This window comes from Pleurodeles waltl, chromosome 4_2 (assembly GCF_031143425.1).
Source record: "Pleurodeles waltl isolate 20211129_DDA chromosome 4_2, aPleWal1.hap1.20221129, whole genome shotgun sequence".
NCBI lineage: Eukaryota > Metazoa > Chordata > Amphibia > Caudata > Salamandridae > Pleurodeles > Pleurodeles waltl.
The window spans coordinates 1,056,361,374-1,056,380,588 of record NC_090443.1 but is presented as its reverse complement, the minus strand read 5'-3'; the positions used below and the strand labels follow the sequence as shown (position 1 = coordinate 1,056,380,588).

The 19,215-nt window shown below is 46.7% G+C and overlaps 1 protein-coding gene across 1 annotated transcript in view; it reads right to left on the bottom strand.

Annotated features, from left to right (window-relative positions):
• LOC138293742 (glutathione S-transferase P 1-like) overlaps positions 1-19,215 on the bottom strand; it is a 74,194-nt gene that overhangs the window by 19,807 nt on the left and 35,172 nt on the right. The window contains exons 3-5 of the mRNA XM_069233080.1: positions 6,008-6,120; positions 4,983-5,070; positions 4,526-4,629 (exon numbers count right to left, since the gene is read on the bottom strand). Of these exons, the coding sequence (XP_069089181.1) occupies positions 4,526-4,629; positions 4,983-5,070; positions 6,008-6,120 (305 nt within the window). The remainder of the gene's footprint in view (positions 1-4,525; positions 4,630-4,982; positions 5,071-6,007; positions 6,121-19,215) is intronic.

Here is a 19,215-nt window from a genome sequence, read left to right as displayed (position 1 = left end):
CTACAGGTCTACAGGTGTATCCTAGGAGCATTGATCCCTCTACTGGTGCTTTCTAGTGTCAGCAGTCCTCTACAGGTGTGTCCTAGGAGCATCAGTCCCTATACAGGTATGTTCTAGGGTCAGTAGTCCTCAACAGGTGTGTCCTAGGAGCACCAGTCCCTCTACAGGTGTATTCTAGGGTCATCAGTCCCTCTACAGGTGCGTTCTAGGGTTGCAGTAATCTACAGGTGTGTCCTAGGAGCAATGGTCCCTCTACTGGTGCTTTCTAGGGTCATCAGTCCTCTACAGATGTGTCCTAGGAGCATCGGTCCCTCTACAGGTGCATTCTGGGGTCATCAGTCCTCTACGGGTGTGTCCCAGGAGCATCGGGCCCTACACAGGTGGATTCTAGGGTCATCAGTCCTCTATAGGTCTACAGGTGTGTCCTAAGAACATTGGTCCCTCTACAGGTGAGTTCTAGGGTCAGCAGTCCTCTACAGGTGTGTCCTAAGAACATTGGTCCCTCTACAGGTGAGTTCTAGGGTCAGCAGTCCTCTACAGGTGTGTCTTTGGAGCACTGGTCCCTCTACAGTTGGGGGGTTCTAGGGTCAGCAGCCCTCTACAGGTGAGTCTTAGTAGCACTGGAGAACCTGAAAATCTGTCATGGATCCGAAATCTTTGGATCCACATTCGACACCCCGGCAGCCTCCTCTGGAAATAGTCATGAGTCCAGTGGAAAGTTGTATGAGAAGGTGACAAGAAGACATCCTCACCCAACAAGACACTCAAGTTACTGGAAGCCGTAATTTCACGTAAACACTTTATAATAACAACTCTAACAAGCACTGGCAAAGTCAATAGGTCTCAGCGATGCAATAGCTATTGGCTTTGTCAATGTTAATTTCTTTTAGCCTAGCACCTGGTGAGTCCCTTTGCAGCTGAAAACAAATCACGGGCTGAAGCACCACAGCATCAAGGGTCTATCCATATGTGCCCTCTGTAGCATATTGTGACCAAGAACCTGATCTGCGGGGTCGCCCCGCAGCCTTATCCTGATCAATATCTACATGATACTATTCTCCAAAATCATTAGATCCCAGGGTACCAACATAATCTCCTACAACAAAAATACCTCCCTGACGGACTGGACAACCACCACCAGAACCAAATGCATGACCATGGTAGCACGATGGACGAGTACCAACTGCTTGAGGCTAAACTTCGACAAGACACAAGCACTTGTCTTTGGAAACAAGACCTCCCCATGAGATGCCATTTGATGAACAACAGAGCTACGACCAACACCTACACCCACCAAACACAACAGGAATCTGTGGATAATCCTGGATGACATCCTCAACACGACAGCACAAGTCAACTCAGTGAACACCACCTGCTCCCATATCCTAGGTATGTTACAAAAAATCTGTCACAGGACACCAGATGTACCGTCAAGCAAGCACTCATCACTAGCAGGCTTGACTACAGCAACGCACTCGATGCCAGAATCTCTAAGCAGCACCTAGACAGACTCCACACAATCCACAACACTGAGGCAAGCCTCATACACCAGCCTGGGAGACACCTACGCTCAGCCTCACTTTCACTCCCATACTCGACCTCCCACACGGAACCCACATCTCACCCCACCTCAGAGATCTCCATTGACTCCCCGTTCACAAACGCAGCCAATTCAAACTCCTCACGCACACATACAAAACCTTACGCAACAATGGTCCAGCATACCTCATCCGCATGCACTTTCACCAGCTTGAGAGACTCCTACGCTAAGCCTCACTTTCACTCGCATAAATCCCCCCATGCACAAGCGCAGAAAAGAAGGTTGTATGTTCTCCTACACTGCACCAAAAACATGGGACGGCCTCCCACAACACATGTGAGCCTCTTCCTCACTTTTTGAGTCTGCAAGAAGCTGATGATCTGGCTTTTAGAATTACTCAAAGGAGACACTCACCTACACACCTGCTCAAGCGCCTGGATACCCTCACAGGTGATCAGTGCGCTTTACAAATAGACACTATATACCAGAACATGACATAATAGCATTTTGCCATAGATGTCGTCATATGCTAAGAATGACCTCCTGAGTGCCAAAGCCTGCATTTTGCCATGGGTAAAACCTCCCATCTGTAAGGCATGAATGCCCTGGTTCATAAGCCAGTAATTACCTCCAGTATAGCAGGGCCAGCAGCACACGGGCAGCATAAAACACACACTCAAATACTGTCAGACATACACAGTCTATTACAAAGATACACACATGGTGATACACTCTCTTGGCTTTTTGTCGCACTTGTACACACAGTCACTCATACACTCAGTCCTTCTCTCTCCATTTTCCTAATGCACTTGTGTTGGGTTGAACAAGCTTCCACTGCTTCGGCCTCTGCAGTGCCTGTCCTGCCTGTTAGTGAAGCTTGGTAAACCATTTTGTCTAAACACTATTCAAGAGTGCAAACAAATAGCATTGTCAGTGCTTGTTTTGCGATGACATTTACGAAATTCTGTGCATCCATAAACCTGGTGAATAGGGTTTATTTTTGGTTTTAGACGCGGATCAAGCAGTGACACTATTGGAAATGGACTAGCTCAATTTGTAATAGCTAAAAACAAAGGCCCTGATTTATATAGTTGCGGAAATGGTACTTTGTCACAACAGTGATGGAGTTCCCTCCCTGCCAATATAGTGATCAGCCCATCAAATTTAATTGCAGGTGGAGCCTAACTTTGGCCAGGGCAGTGACTACTCTGTCTCCACGGTGGCCAAAATCCTCAGACGGCCCTGGGGAGCAAGGGGCGTCAGAGAAACGGCTACATGTCCAACCACCCAATTTAAATGGGCGGGCATGAAGTCATTTTTTACTGTCCCTTACCACCATGCCGGTGGTAAGGAACAGTAAAACCCTTCTAATGCTTCCCCCGCTATGAAGGAGGCCTCCCATGGCGAGGGGAGATTTACTCTTTTTCATCAAAAAGAAAATCCTGTTTTAGAATTTTCTTTTTGAAAAAAAAACAAAAGAATACCGCTTGGCGGTCAGTTATAAATTAGGTGGGCGGCTTTTCCACCATGGGGACGGAGTAATTTACCTGCAGAGACTAAGCCTGGGTCTGCTCTACACCTCCTTAAATTTCCTGAAGCCAGAGCGACCCCGCCCAACTCAAAGAGTTTTATGAGGCGATGTACCTCGTATTTGGCCAGCCTGACTCTGCTGGGTCTGGGAGGTATCCTAACTGGACTTCTGGAGGCAGGTTTGTCACTGGCATCAGTTGGGCCCTCTGGATCTGTTCCTGGATTGAAATCTACAACCTTCACTGAGGTTCAGCCCTGTAGCGAGATTCCCAGTGATTCTCAGCAGCCCAAGCCCTTAGTAATTCCCAACTCTGATACGGAGCCGGACCGGCCTCGTTGAACACCTGCGCAAACTGGACCCCAACGACCGTACAGATCGGAAACCGTGCCTTCTTTCTTTGACAGGTCCTATGGGGATTCCATAGGTGGAGTGCGGGAGCGGGGTCTATGATGAGTTTGACTGTGATGACAACCTACAGGAACAACTCCAAGAGCAGGCCTGTGACCTTCACGCGCCTGAGATCTGGAGCCCTGCAGTGGTGCGGTGCATGCAACTGGTGCCAAGCACACAGGGGGTGTTGGCTCAAGAACCCTATTACTAAGCCATTGCTAAAAAAAAACAAAAAAACTTGCCTTTCCCACCTTGATGGTGCCTATTGGTCATGAGGACCTTCCTGCTGCGTACGCTGCATTTCTTGCAGCTGTTTTTGGATATGAGCAGTGGGGGCCAATGGACAGTGAGAGGGGAAGAGAAATGAGGTCAAAAGGCGTTAGTAAAAGTTACTTTGTTACCCCTACCTGGAGTAGTGAGGATGGAAGAGACAAGAGGGAAACTGAAGTTAGGCTGGGAGGAAGAGGACGGTACAAGAGAAACACTCTTCTCACCTCCGCAGTGCTTAGACCCCTGGCTCTGCCGTGCACTGAGCCTTCGCCCAGCCTATTAATCAAAAGCTCTTCCTTTCCCCTCCAGCTCCATGAAGTCCTTCCCGAGGGCTTCGGGTGAGTAAACGTAACTGACCAAACTAAAATCTTATCCAACTGAATGGACTAGCACCATTAAATGTATGTGAGATGCCGCCCAACGCCATGAGGAGCTAGGCCCCCAGGCCCACACCTGCTTCTCTAGATTGAAGGATCTCACTAAAGAATGAAGGAGAGGTCAGGGTCTATAAACCGTGAGTAAATTAAAGGTAGCCACTCCTCAGAGCAGCTGTCCAGACATTAGGCATCTCAGTGTGTCAGAGGTGGGCTGGCCTATACGCAGTTGCTGACATATGATTGACTCTCCAACTTATAGAGGATTGATTGGGAGGGAAGTCACCCCATTTCTTAATGGGCTACCCTTTCTCTGAAGATTGTTGAAGGGTTCTCACTTGGTGCAGTGACTTGAACCCTAAAAGGGGAGGATCCGGTGCTTTGACAGCCATCTTGTAGTAAACATAAAAACAAACCTACCCATTCGTAGAAAAAGAATTTGTAAAACTTCTGTCGCAGGTCCTCCAACCCATCATTGGCCATGTCAATGAGCGCAGCTTCCTTGGGGTTCTTGCCGTAGAGATCTGTGAGGGAAGAAGAGGTGTTTAGAAGGGTGGAATGGTGGCAACGCGTGCCTTGGACAGGATCTGTCAGACATTTATAGTGCCAGGATTCACAATCAGTCTATGTTCGCTTAGCCGCCTATGAGCACGGCAGGGTCCATTCAAAACCTTCCCCTTTGTTGAACCCTGGTGTACTGAGGGCTTCATCGCTTTCTGACGCACTAAGAATTTCATTGCACCAAGCATCTGTGAGACCATTGACTCACTCTAAGTTATGTCTCCTTCACCTCACTCTTTGCTTACCTCTGCCAAAAGAAAGGATTCCGAAAACCCCACCATGATTCAGTGCCCCCACCTCCTTGTACGGTGCTCACCGTGTTTGCGCCCCAGATATCGGAGGATGGCATTGGACTGGAACAGGATGAAATCATCATCGGCTAACATGGGCAACTGCCCAAAGACCTGAAGAAGGAGGAGAAAGAAAATAAGAGTAAATACATTCAGCCCAATACGGGTCTTACAGCCCTAGTGAAAAAAAGTCTGGTGGGTAGAGAAGAGTATATAGAGTCTGAGCAAATGAAGGCACCGGATCAAGAACCAATTGGCTACCAATTAGCTTTGGGTGATAACATGAGACATTAACCAGGGACATGGTTTGAATCCGCACCATGGACACCACATGAGTACCCTTGTGTGCACCTAATAGAACCACCTGGGCCAGGAGGCATGATACCTGTGTTCTCTGCCCATCTGTGTGAGAGCCCAGGAGTATGAGAACAATCCTGTGTGGTACAGTCTCAGTGCAATGCAATGTCCAGACCAGCCATCCAGGCAGCCTTTGTCTAGCCTGCCTTAACCACGAGGCGGAGGAGCCCCACACTGACTACGTCCACCCTCAACAGGACATGCATGGTCTTCTTCAGACTGGTGGACCCTGTGCAGCTCCTACATCTGGCCTAGTTGCAAAAACTTCAGTGTCAATGGACGGGTGAATCTGTGCTTTTCATGGTTTTTCCATCACAAGATCCTCCGAATTTAAAGACCATTGGGAAGTGTGCGCTTTGCCCCCTCCGGGCGACACTAACATCCGCTCCCGTAAGTAGAGTATTTTGATTCCAACATTCTGTAATTTACAATTCAGTAAAAGAAAGGCGTCTTCCAATATCCCTAGTTCCTGCACCAGTTCAGAAGTACACCATTTCCTCACTTCCGTCCTGTACTTAGGACCTAGCGCACCCAAGAAACATAGCTCCTCTGGATTTTCTCAGGTTAGTGATCAGTTAACATTGCAAGGAAGCTATGGATGTGTCGGCGGTGCTGGTCACTGGCTCACCCAATGAAAAGACTTGCCTCAGCAAGAGACAAAATAGGAACTGAATCCATACCCATAAGTACTCACTGCTGTTTTCTTGAGCTCAACCTTTCCATCATACCAGTCTTGGATGGACAAAAAGTCATCCTTCCACTCGCAGCCTTGGTCTGCCAGCAGGAACCGCATGGTCTCTGTGCGGCCTGGAGGGAGGGAGAGAGAGGAGAAGTAGGAAATTACAAACACCCTAAAAGGCATCACACGTAGGGGATACATTATGGGCAGCCCTGTAGATATAAATAATACACAGGAGCCTGCAATCCAACTATAAAAGCCTGCCTCTCACTTCCTTATTACAATTGAGTTGTCCCATCTGTAGTTACTTGTAATAACGAAAAGATGTAGCTTTCCAACTGTAATAATGTATTACAATGGAGTAGTGACTCATAATGCATACTTCCACAGCCAGCAGCCAAGGTGAAAGGAAAGTCACAGAGCGTAATTAGAGCTACATTTTATATGCTGAACGCATGCATAGCATGTTTCTTTGCCATTAATAGTTGTTTACATGTTAAACTGAAAGGCAAGAACAATGCTCTTGCATTCAAGTGCTTCCAGGACACGCGTTTCTATTTTAAAACTTGCAATGCCCAACTGAACTGCATAACAGATCTACGTTGACTGTGCCCATGTTGTAAAAAAGACATGTAATTTTGTATAATATCAGTTGCAGAAGATAGAATGTTACTTAACGCGTAAATGCGAGCGGACAGTGTATTCATTCCATTTTCAACAACAACCAATGCTTTTTCTGAATTAACCTGATCCATTTGCCTTAAACACACAGCTGCTTTCTTTTGCGAAAGGTTCCAAATTTCATTGTAAATGGGATAAAGGAATCTTTTGGAACGTGGTGACCTAGGTCCTAACAAGAAATCCTGCAAATCCATGTCATCGGAGAGCCGAGAGAGGTGCTCTTTTACAACTGATAAAGATGATTGTTGCAACCACTGCTGACATAACTTCCCTGTGCTGTAAGTAGTCATCATCCCTGAGTCTTGTGACTGAATATAACGAGGGTCCGGTCTGCTTGCATTGAAACCCTGCGAGGAGTTTAAAAACTGTGCATGAAAGCCATTTGTGTCCACTGGCCACAATAACCATCTGTTGGGACCTGAAACTGTAGAGTTAAATGTACTATTCTGTACCATATCCCTGGGCTGCTCTTCAGTGTAATTTACTAAATGTTGTCAATTTCTGAAATGTGCAATTAAGGGAATACAGGGCAAATTAATTGCTTCAATTTTTGCTAGACCTGGGGAAGTATTCTGCTGCACTGTGTCATTCAGAAAAATCATCTGTAATAGAATTAGACACACTTTAAATAAGGCATCCATGCCCTGCACTTGCCAGATTTGTGTTCCCCAAACTGATTTTAAATCAGTTATTTATTTCCAATATCCATAGCTTTTGATTCCTAATTGGGAAATTAACAAATTGGAATAAATTAATTGTGTGTGGGTCAGCATATTTTTTCTTGCTTTTGAAGGTGTTAATTTAAATTAATACCACACATGAGCTGAAGCATCGTGCCCAGAGGCGGATGTGAATTTGTCTAAATATTTTTTTAGAACGTCCCACTGGTGGAGTCGGGCAATGTTTGGATTTGGTATAATTGAAAACTGTACGGGTGGTACTAGCTCCATATAGGTAATGCTGTGCATAGTGATAATAACAAAACATTTCACCATAGCTTGCTGAATTCCTATACATATTCTCACTTTCAAATACACTATACTAATCACGCTCCAAGAGCATTAAATACACCAATCTAATGTCCTATTCATCAGACATAACACCTGGGGTTATCACATCATCCATAGCAACTTTGAAAACGTAAGGAATTTGTATAGTCTCTGTAGGACCAAAGATATCAAAGGGGACCTTATCCCAAACAATCCATCAGGAACCCAAACAGCAGAAATGTTCTCAAGGGACAAGTCTCTTCCCACTTTGTGAGAACAACAAAAATGAGAACTGGAGTTTTGTGCTTCTAATCTGTCTTCCTAAAATGAGCAGCGATCAGCAGAATGTAGATATTTAAACAGCATTCTTATTTTCTGCACGTATCTCATTACAGGAAAGAAAGAATTGTTTTGAATGTTACTACTCCCCTTTTTATTCTGGTTTACATCAAACTGATAGGGATATGGTTTTCAACAAATTATTAACTGCAATTTGATATCTTTCATTTAATAGTACAGATGTTGTTTTTATTCTTTTTGTCTGTATGTGTAGATTTACTCAAATGTAAATTTTCCCCTACATGTAGGTGTAAGTCTAAACTTTTTTGCTATTCACCATTTCTGAATGTAGATTTACACCTAAGTATAGACCTAAGTCTACATTTAGGTGGAGATCTCCCATGCTGTGGTGGTAATGTCCGCCACCATGGTGAAGAATTCCCTTTGGAAAAGTACAGATTAAATTATAAAAGTTTATTAATTTAAAAATAAATACAAATGTAAATTTTAAATGTAAAAAAAAAAAAATACTTACTGCAAATTATTGAAATTGTGCCATCCGCAAAACATTTTGGTGCACATGGTACTTAATTATGTGAGGTGGCTTAGTGGCGTAATTTCAGAAATTTCACGTAATAGGTATAACAAGAATTCATGAAATTACACAAATTAAAACTGAGTAATTTTCATTTCACCCAGACCTAGTATAAATGCCCTGAACACTCAAAAGTGGGAGACTTGTAAATGTCCTACACACTGAGATATGGGGTGTGTGTGGTTTGGATGTCCTCCTTAGCTCTGTCTTACCACCAGAAGAAAGACATTCCAAAGCTGCATATTACTGACACCTGATTTTGGGGTAAGCCTCATAGTCCTGGAACCTTCTTCTTGACCACCAATAGTGACTGGAAACCATGAAACCTTGGAATGTCAAAGGTTTTGATGTCCCAGTGGTGTGGTGCCTGTCTCAGGAACAATGAGCTGCTGAACTAACTTTAAATCTTTATCATTTATAGGGTCTCACCCCAAACTTCACCTGGGAAAATTGTGGAAATCCAAAGTAATACCAAACAACACTTTAGGGCCCGATTTAGATCTTGGTGGATGAGTTACTCCAATGCAACGGTGACGGATATCCCATTCGCCAAAATCTAAATCCCATAGGATATAATGGGATTTATATTTCGGCATACGGGATATCTGGCAACTATAAACCAGGCCCTTAGTAACTTGGACCCAGGTGTAAAAGTGGTCCTACCCTGAATATGATACACCATTAATCATTAATGATCCCTCATACTTAGGGTGAATGATAGTTGATCGCTCATTCTATATTATGGGCCTGATTACAACTTTGGCGGAGGGGGTTAATCCGTCCCAAATGTGACGGATATCCCGCCCACCGTATTATGAGTTCCATAGGATATAATGGACTCGTAATATGGCGGGCGGGATATCCGTCACATTTGGGACGGATTAATCCCCTCCGCCAAAGTTGTAATCAGGCCCTATGTGTCTTGTGTAGGACGTTTGAGTACTGTCATGGTTACTTAGAAACTACACAAAATAATAAACTTACAAAATAATATTTCTTGAATGAAGTATTTGGGAAAATGGTACACCAGGTGGATGTACTGTAATACATTATGCACCTGCGAACAGTAGTTTGATTAATAAAGATCCAGAGGTGTGTGGCCAAAGGGCCAACGTGGCGGACACTTAACCTGGCCTCTCCATGCCATCACTCAACATCCGTTCCTATCCTCATGTTGCCTCTGCCTCATTCTGTGTAATATTATACTAGCTGCCTGAGGTGCACAAGGCGGAAGGCAATCTGGTCTTCGGGCTGCCGAACACCCGGGAAGTGAAACGTGGACTGAGGCGGGTGGCTGCATCATGGTAGCTGCATCAGATGCCAAGGCCAAGCATTCATTGCTACTTGTATTGAACAGCCTGAGGTGTGCTGAAGGAATGGACCCGAAGCGGATTGTGGGCAGGGGCCAGAGTGAACACTGAGAAGCAGCACCAACCTCTTGAGAGCCACAGGACAAAGCAGTGAGCTGTATTTACACTGGGGATGGAGGGCAGGACATTAACTGCAACGGGGAGTCTCTTCTCCCTCCCTGCCCTCTTCAGGGGTGTGGAATTTAATAAAATATCTACTTGTCCATGGGACAGGTTGCTTCTTAAATCTACTTGTCCTGTAAATGAAATCTACTTGTCCCTTTTGTGCCATGTAGTGCCGCAAGAAATTATGGCAGCAATCTCATTATGTAAGAGCTCTGATAATAGCCTCTCAGATTATGCCAGAGCTACTACTACAGTAGGGCTTGAATTCTTGCAGTTTCAATCCCTACTATAGCAATTTCCTTATTTGCTACCTTTCGGCAGATCTACATACTGGGGCTGGAGGAAGCAGTAAGCAATAGTTCAGGGCTGGAATGCCTTTGAGTCTGTAAACCTAACTTGCATGTTTCAAGGATTTTCACCAGCTCTTCTTTAATCTTTTCCCATAATCAATCAATCAATCAATATATTTATAGAGCGCACTACATACCCGCAAGGGTTTCAAGGCGCTGTGGGGGGGTGCGGGGGGTACGCTGCTACTGGTTGAAGAGCCAGGTCTTGAGGAGTCTTCTGAAGGCGAGTAGGTCCTGGGTCCGTCGCAGGGGGGTCGGGAGGGAGTTCCAAGTCTTGGCGGCGAGGTAGGAGAAGGATCTGCCGCCGGATGTCTTTAGGTGGATGCGGGGGACGGTGGCGAGTGAGAGGTCTGCGGAGCGGAGTTGTCAGGTGGGGGGTATAGAAGCTGAGTCTGTTGTTGAGGTAAGCAGGTCCGGTGTTGTGGAGTGCTTTGTGTGCGTGGGTGAGGAGCTTGAATGTGATCCTCTTGTCAACGGGGAGCCAGTGGAGGTCTCTCAGGAGTGGCATGATGTGGTTGCGGTGGGGTACGTTGAGGATAAGTCGGGCGGAGGAGTTTTGGATGCATTGGAGGCGCTGCAGGTGTTTTGTCGGGATGCCTGTGTAGAGTGCGTTGCCATAGTCTAGCCTGCTGCTGACGAGGGCCTGTGTCACTGTTTTTCTTGTGTCTGAAGGGAGTTGTTACTTCCAAAAGTAAAGCGCCCCTAAGCACAACGAGCAAGGCTTTCAGTCCAAAGAGTAAAGAGCTCCTGGCACGACGATAAAAGCGCTTCAGGCCAAACGAGTAAAGCGGCCTTGGCGTGACGATCAAGCGCTTCGGACCACATGAGTAAAGCGCCCCTTAGCACAACGAGCAAAGCGCTTCAAGCCACACGTGTAAAACGCCCTTGGAACGATAATCAAAGCGCCTCAGTCCACACGAGTAAAGCGCCCTTGGCAAGACAATCAAAGGTGCCTCAGGCCACACGAGTAAAGCACCCTTGGCACGACAATCAAAGCGTTTCAGGCCACATGAGTAAAGCGGTCTTGGCACGAGGATCAAAATGCTTCAGGCCACATGAGTAAAGCGCCCTTCTTAGCACAACAAGCAAAGCGCTTCAGGTCACAAGAGTAAAGCGCCCTTGGCACGACAATCAAAGCGTTTCAGGCCACATGAGTAAAGCAGTCTTGGCACGAGGATCAAAACGCTTCAGGCCACATGAGTAAAGCGCCCCTTAGCATAACGAGCGTAACGCTTCACACAAAGCAAGTAAAAGTGCTCTCTGGCATAATAAACAAAGCGCTGCATGTATGATAATCAAAGCACTTCATGAACAATAAACAAGGCGCTTCTGCCCAACGAACAAAGCGCTTCAAGTTCAATGAGTAAAACTTTCAGGCCTTAGTAGTAAATGTGAAAACGTTTTGGAGATAAGCAAATTATAGTTTCATTGTTTTTTGGGAAGCATAATATGTAGATACATATTTAAGTCTTTGAGAATTTCTAGGCTGAGATCAAACGTTATGTTATGAATGCATAATTGTTACATGATTGATATTCAGAGTATGACCATAGTCCAAAGCTCTTTCCATCTCTAGGTTCAGAGGTTGCAGTTTATTCTTGTTCCATGATTCAAAGAAGGGGCTACGCCCAATTCACAAAGGGTCTCAATCTGATACCACGGAGACGCCTTTATTCAAGAGTCTATTGGTGAGTTTATACTGTTATGAATGAGTATATGCATATTTGTTCTAACCATTTCTTTTCAGATCTCTCTCCCTGCAGTTCCCTACCCTGGTTCCCTTCCCCCCGCCTGGCTTCATCCTAACTCTGTGTTCTGATAGCTTTCTGAGTTGGTGACGCCGGGCGGTGGGCCTTCTGTTCAGCAGCGTGCAGATCCCGAGGAAAGGGCACTGTGACAGGACCTCAACGGAATCCATACTGTAGGCCATCAGTGACACCAAGTTATTCCTGGACAGGAACATGGAGGAAATCCAAGCAGTCATGTGACTTCTCCAACAAGGTGCCTCAATACAGCTGAGTGGGTGACGGAGGTGGAGATACAGAAGTCAGGGTTGAGGAACAAGGTCATGCAGTGAAAGCCAGGATCACCTGACTGATGGAGGTAAACAAATGTCTGGAGGAAAGAGTTGAAGATGCCGAGGGAAGGTTTTGGAGAAATAATATTAAATGAGTAGGCATTCCAGAGGGGGCAGTGGACTCCTGTATGGAACCTTTCACCACAAATTGGCTGAGGTCCTGGATCCCACCGGAGGGCCTCTCAATGCTTTGTTGTGAAAGAGCACCAAGCTTTGGTGGCCAAACCCACTCCAAGGGCTCCTTCACGACCTATCATTGCTTACCTCCTAAACTACACCAACAAAGATATTAGACTTAAACAAGAGCATACAGAGGGCACAACCCTATAGGAGAACCACAGAATCATGGTGTTTCTTGATTGCACCCATGCTGTACAGCAGTCCCGATGCTCCTTCAGCACAGAGAAACACAAACTCATAGCAAAGCGGCTGAAGCATTTGTTGATGCATCCAGCTAGACTGTGTGGGTGGGGGGCACAATGTGCTACAACGCTGTCCAAGTGCCCTTGCCCACAGCCACAGGCTTGAGATCTGAGAAATACTCCTGATTGCAAAGAAATCGTTCTAGGGGTGCAGGGAGGGGCAGGAGGAGAGCCCCACACAGTGGAGCAACGGGACTGAAGACAGAGTGTCACGTTATGCAGGTGAACTGCTGCTTTACACCCAAGAACCCAATTACTCCATTGCCCGCTCAGTGCAGATGTTGAAGATCTATGGGGCAGCCTCGGGTCTTTGGTAAAGAGTGAAAATATCTATCTATCCATATACATATATGTATGTATATGTATATATAAAATCAGTAAAGGGAGGACTCTCATTTTAATTAATGGGGACTTGTCTGCTCCAGCAGGAGGATGGGCCACCCTGCCATCAACTACCATGGGAAGATTAGCCATGTTCACGATGGTCAGGTTACCCCACTTTTATTTATCATTCAAAACAACCCTTATCACCTGACACTGCGGTTCTTCCATGCATGCTTATAGTTTCCTATGGGCGGGAGGGTACTCAAGTGTTTCACTTGACAAATGTGGTGGATGCTTGTGGACTAGGCATAGCAGAAGCTCGGCAATATTACTGGGCCTCTCTGCTGAGTGGATTTAATGACTAGCTTTCTGAGACAGAAATGACTGCTGTGAGGCTGGAATTAGAGCTTTATGGAGTGTCTGCCCTATTACACGGCACCTCCATTCCCCAACCCTAATATGTTGGAAAGAAGCACTGAGACAAATTGTAGGAGGCTGGACTGGCTTGTAGTGAGTACCAAGGGGTACTTACACCTTGCACCAGGCCCAGTTATCCCTTATTAGTGTATAGGGTGTCTAGCAGCATAGGCTGATAGATAATGGTAGCTTAGCAGAGCAGCTTAGGTTGAACTAGGAGACAAGTGAAGCTCCTACAGTACCACTAGTGTCATATGCACAATATCATAAGAAAACACAATACACAGATATACTAAAAATAAAGGTACTTTATTTTTATGACAATATGCCAAAAGTATCTCAGTGAGTACCCTCAGTATGAGTATAGTAAATATACACAAGATATATGTACACAATACCAAAATATGCAGTAATAGTATTAGAAAACAGTGCAAACAATGTATAGTTACAATAGGATACAATGGGGACACATAGGGATAGGGGCATCACAAACCATATACTCCAAAAGTGGAATGCGAACCACAAATGGACCCCAAACCTATGTGACCTTGTAGAGGGTCGCTGGGACTATTAGAAAATAGTAAGGGTTAGAAAAATAGCCCACCCCAAGACCCTGAAAAGTGAGTGCAAAGTGCACTAAAGTTCCCCAAAGGACATAGAAGCCGTGATAGGGGAATTCTGCAGGAAAGACACAAACCAGCAATGCAACAACGATGGATTTCCAGTTGAGGGTACCTGTGGAACAAGGGGACCAAGTCCAAAAGTCACAAGCAAGTCGGAGATGGGCAGATGCCCAGGAAATGCCAGCTGTGGATGCAAAGAAGCTGCTACTGGACAGTAGAAGCTGAAGGTTCTGCAGGAACGACAAGGGCTAGAGACTTCCCCTTTGGAGGATGGATCCCCCACTCCGTGGAGAGTCGTGCAGAAGTGTTTTCCTGAAGAAAGACCGCCAACAAGCCTTGCTAGCTGCAAATCGTGCGGTTAGGGTTTTTGGATGCTGCTGTGGTCCAGGAGGGACCAGGATGTTGCCAATTGCGTCTGGGGACAGAGGGGGCGTCGAGCAAGACAAGGAGCCCTCTCAGCAGCAGGAAGCCCCCGCAGAAGTGCCCGAAACAGGCACTACAAAGATGCGTGAAACTGTGCTCACCCGAAGTCGCACAAAGGAGTCCCACGTCGCCGGAGGACAACTTAGGAGGTCGTGCAATGCAGGTTAGAGTGCCGTGGACCCAGGCTGGACTGTGCACAAAGGATTTCCGCCGGAATTGCACGGAGGCCGGAGTAGCTGCAAAAGTCGCGGTTCCCAGCAATGCAGTCTGGCGTGGGGAGGCAAGGACTTACCTCCACCAAACTTGGACTGAAGAGTCACTGGACTGTGGGAGTCACTTGGACAGAGTTGCTGGATTCAAGGGACCTCGCTCGTCGTGCTGAGAGGAGACCCAGGGTACCGGTGATGCAGTTCTTTGGTGCCTGCGGTTGCAGGGGGACGATTCCTTCGACCCACGGGAGATTTCTTCGGAGCTTCTAGTGCAGAGAGGAGGCAGACTACCCTCACAGCATGCACCACCAGGAAAACAGTTGAGAAGGCGGCAGGATCAGCGTTACAGAGTTGCAGTAGTCGTCTTTGCTACTTTGTTGCAGTTTTGCAGGCTTCCAGCGCGGTCAGCAGTCGATTCCTTGGCAGAAGGTGAAGAGAGAGATGCAGAGGAACTCGGATGAGCTCTTGCATTCATTATCTAAGGAAATCCCCAAAGCAGAGACCCTAAATACGCAGAAAAGAGGGTTTGGCTACTTAGGAGAGACGATAGGCTAGCAACACCTAAAGGAGCCTATCAGAAGGAGTCTCTGACGTCACCTGATGGCACTGGCCACTCAGAGCAGTCCAGTGTGCCAGCAGCACCTCTGTTTCCAAGATGGCAGAGGTCTGGAGCACACTGGAGGAGCTCTGGGCACCTCCCAGGGGAGGTGCAGGTCAGGGGAGTGGTCACTCCCCTTTCCTTTGTCCAGTTTCGCGCCAGAGCAGGGCTAAGGGGTCCGTGAACCGGTGTAGACTGGCTTATGCAGAAATGGGCACCATGTGTGCCCATGAAAGCATTTCCAGAGGCTGGGGGAGGCTACTCCTCCCCTGCCTTCACACCATTTTCCAAAGGGAGAGGGTATAACACCCTCTCTCAGAGGAAGTCCTTTGTTCTGCCATCCTGGGCCAGGCCTGGCTGGACCCCAGGAGGGCAGAAGCCTGTCTGAGTGGTTGGCAGCAGCAGCAGCTGCAGTGAAACCCCAGGAAAGGCAGTTTGGCAGTACCAGGGTCTGTGCTACAGACCACTGGGATCATGGGATTGTGCCAACTATGCCAGCATGGCATAGAGGGGGCAATTCCATGATCATAAACATGTTACATGGCCATATTCGGAGTTACCATTGTGAAGCTACATATAGGCAGTGACCTATATGTAGTGGACGCGTGTAATGGTGTCCCCGCACTCACAAAGTCCGGAGAATTGGCCCTGAACAATGTGGGGGCACCTTGGCTAGTGCCAGGGTGCCCTCACACTAAGTAACTTTGCACCTAACCTTTACCAGGTAAAGGTTAGACATATAGGTGACTTATAAGTTACTTAAGTGCAGTGTAAAATGGCTGTGAAATAACGTGGACGTTATTTCACTCAGGCTGCAGTGGCAGGCCTGTGTAAGAATTGTCAGAGCTCCCTATGGGTGGCAAAAGAAATGCTGCAGCCCATAGGGATCTCCTGGAACCCCAATACCCTGGGTACCTCAGTACCCTATACTAGGGAATTATAAGGGTGTTCAAGTAAGCCAATGTAAATTGGTAAAATTGGTCACTAGCCTGCTAGTGACAATTTGAAAGAAATGAGAGAGCATAACCACTGAGGTTCTGATTAGCAGAGCCTCAATGAGACAGTTAGTCATCACACAGGGAACACATACAGGGCACACTTATGAGCACTGGGGCCCTGGCTGGCAGGGTCCCAGTGACACATACAACTAAAACAACATATATACAGTGAAAAATGGGGGTAACATGCCAGGCAAGATGGTACTTTCCTACACAAATTAAATGGCAGGGGAAGTTAACACAGGGCAGCACCTTGTGGCATGGGACGTGGCTCTCCCCAGTGGCTGCCTTGGAGGGATTCCATTCCTGAGACCTCACTGGTATCTCCAAACTGCGGAACGTTTGGGCATCAAGCAACATTAAAACAACTGAAGAGGTAGCAACCTAATATGCCCTTAATATAAAACAATTCTTTAGGGACCTGCAGCTCCCATGCACTAGAAGCGGATAAAGAGAAATTAGAGGCAGTTCCCGATTTCAGGCCGACAGTCGCCAAACTCACGATGGGCAAGCTAGATCAAAAGAGCATATCCGTGGTCTACAAGCTGTTACTACTCAAAGCACCAGATCCCCTTGTGCAGTTGAGAGAAGGTGGAAGCGAGATCTGGGGAGACCTGATGATGAAGAATGTTTGGAGGTGTAAATGGCCCTGTGCAGTCTGGCCACCTCCCCCCTCCCCACCAATGCCTGAGGCTTATACAGTTTAAGTACCTCCGTAAGGTATGTTACCATCCAGCCAGGTTACGGCAGATGTTTAAAGCAACTTCTCCGACTGTCTGTGCTCCTTTTTACACATCATCTGGATTGCTACAGTGATTGCTGACTGGCACGGTGTTGGGCACCAAGGGGCATTAGACCCCAAACATTCAGTACTGAGCATTATGGACAGTTGGAAGGCCATGTGAGAAATACCCAAAAACCTAATTGGAGTGGGGCCACTGAGTCTCTGAAACCTTTAATTGGACAGCTCCAGAGGACAGTAACTTGACTAACAAGGATCCCAGTGATGTCGCCAAACCATATGGAAAAAGAGCAAAGAGTCCCTGAAACCTTTTACATGACAGCTCCAGAGGACGGCAACTTGACTAACAAAGATACTCTCAAACTTTTCACATGACTGCTCCCGAGGGCACCAATTCGATTGACAAAGATCCCAGAGATGCCTCCAAACCATGTGCAAAAGAACAAAGAGTCCCTGAAACCTTTCACATGACAACTCCAGAGGACAGCAAATTGACTAAAAAAGATCCCAGCGATGTCTCCAAACCATGTGGAAAAAGAACGAGACCATGAAACCTTTCACGTGAGAGCTCCTGAGGGCCTCAATTCGATTAACAAAGATCCCAGTGATGCATCCGAAGCATGTTGGAAGAGAAGAGAGAAGCCGTGAGACCTTCCAGCAGACATCTCTTGAGAGCAGCAGCCGCATGGTTAACAAAGATCCCAGTGATGCCTCCGAAGCATGTTGAAAGAGAAGAGAGAAGCCCTGAGACCTTCCAGCAGACCCTACTGCACGTGAATGCAGCGATGCAGCAAGGCTGCAGTGGACCCTGTTACAAGCAGGGGAAGTGAGGCCTCCATCTCTCCCGCTCCAGCCATCTGTCAAACTCCAGCACTATAATCTGTGTCTCACACCTCTACTTCCTGCACTGCAGCTGAGGGGACCAAAGCCATAACTCTCAGAAGAGACAACACACTAGTGACAATGGTGCTGGCCTCATTCAGCATCTGTTATGTGAATTAGAAGACCAGGTTAATGAATGGGCATTACTGTGAAAGAAGGCCTTCACTCTTGGCTGTTCAAGTCTTTGCTTTACCATGGGCCTGCAGTTAGTAGCAATTTGCACAAAAAGCTAATTAATTATCTGCTAGATTACTTCACTTGTCTCTCACAAGCATTAAACTATGCTCATTCATTCTGCAGTCACATTGTCCCTGCTTCCAATGAAAGTACATCCTCGCCTCCCACTCCCATGACAGACACATAAAAATGTAACAATAATAAAGAGAGAACTACAGGGAAATTCTCCCAGAAGCATGTCTGGTACCATAAATGGCAGCAAAGCAGCTGCCTGATATCTTAACGCTAAGAGCAGAAAAACAAAAACATTATTTTCATAATCTGAATACTTAACAGCCGAGGGCCCTATTCACAAAGGTAAAGTTAGACCAAAAGTCCACTTGCAGCGCGGGTAGAGCTCCTGTCTGCATAGACCATGCCCAAAGCAAGCCCGCCTTCTTCAGTGGAGGACCAGGGGTGGGAGGTCTCCTCCTGAGAGAAGGTCCCCAGGGACACTGGATAAAGTGTGAAAGGGAACATCCGTCACCTGTTTCCAGGTCTCTTCCAGATCTTCCTGCGGACTCCATTTCTGTTGCCATCTCCTCCGCCCCTTCACTGTCTTCCCCACCCGTTCCCCTTCTTCTCACCTATCTCAGTTACCTCTCCTTTCCTCCCCACTGCCCCCGGCTCCATCCCTATCCTTCTTTTCTTTAATTTTCTTTAATTTTGTTTACAAACATTTTCAGTTAATTTACACTCAATAGTGCCCTAATACAGTTATTTTAAATAAATGTACCCTGAATCAGTGGTTTCCCCACCTGTGGTCCGGGGCCCCCCGGGGGTCCATGAAGCCTCCTCAGGGGGTGCACGACTACTCAGAAAATTAAATAATATTAACAGATTAGGTCCCCAGCTTTCAGTAATGTCTCAGTAGGGGGGGGGTCCCCGGATTCCAATAATGATTCAGTGGGGGTCCCTGGGTT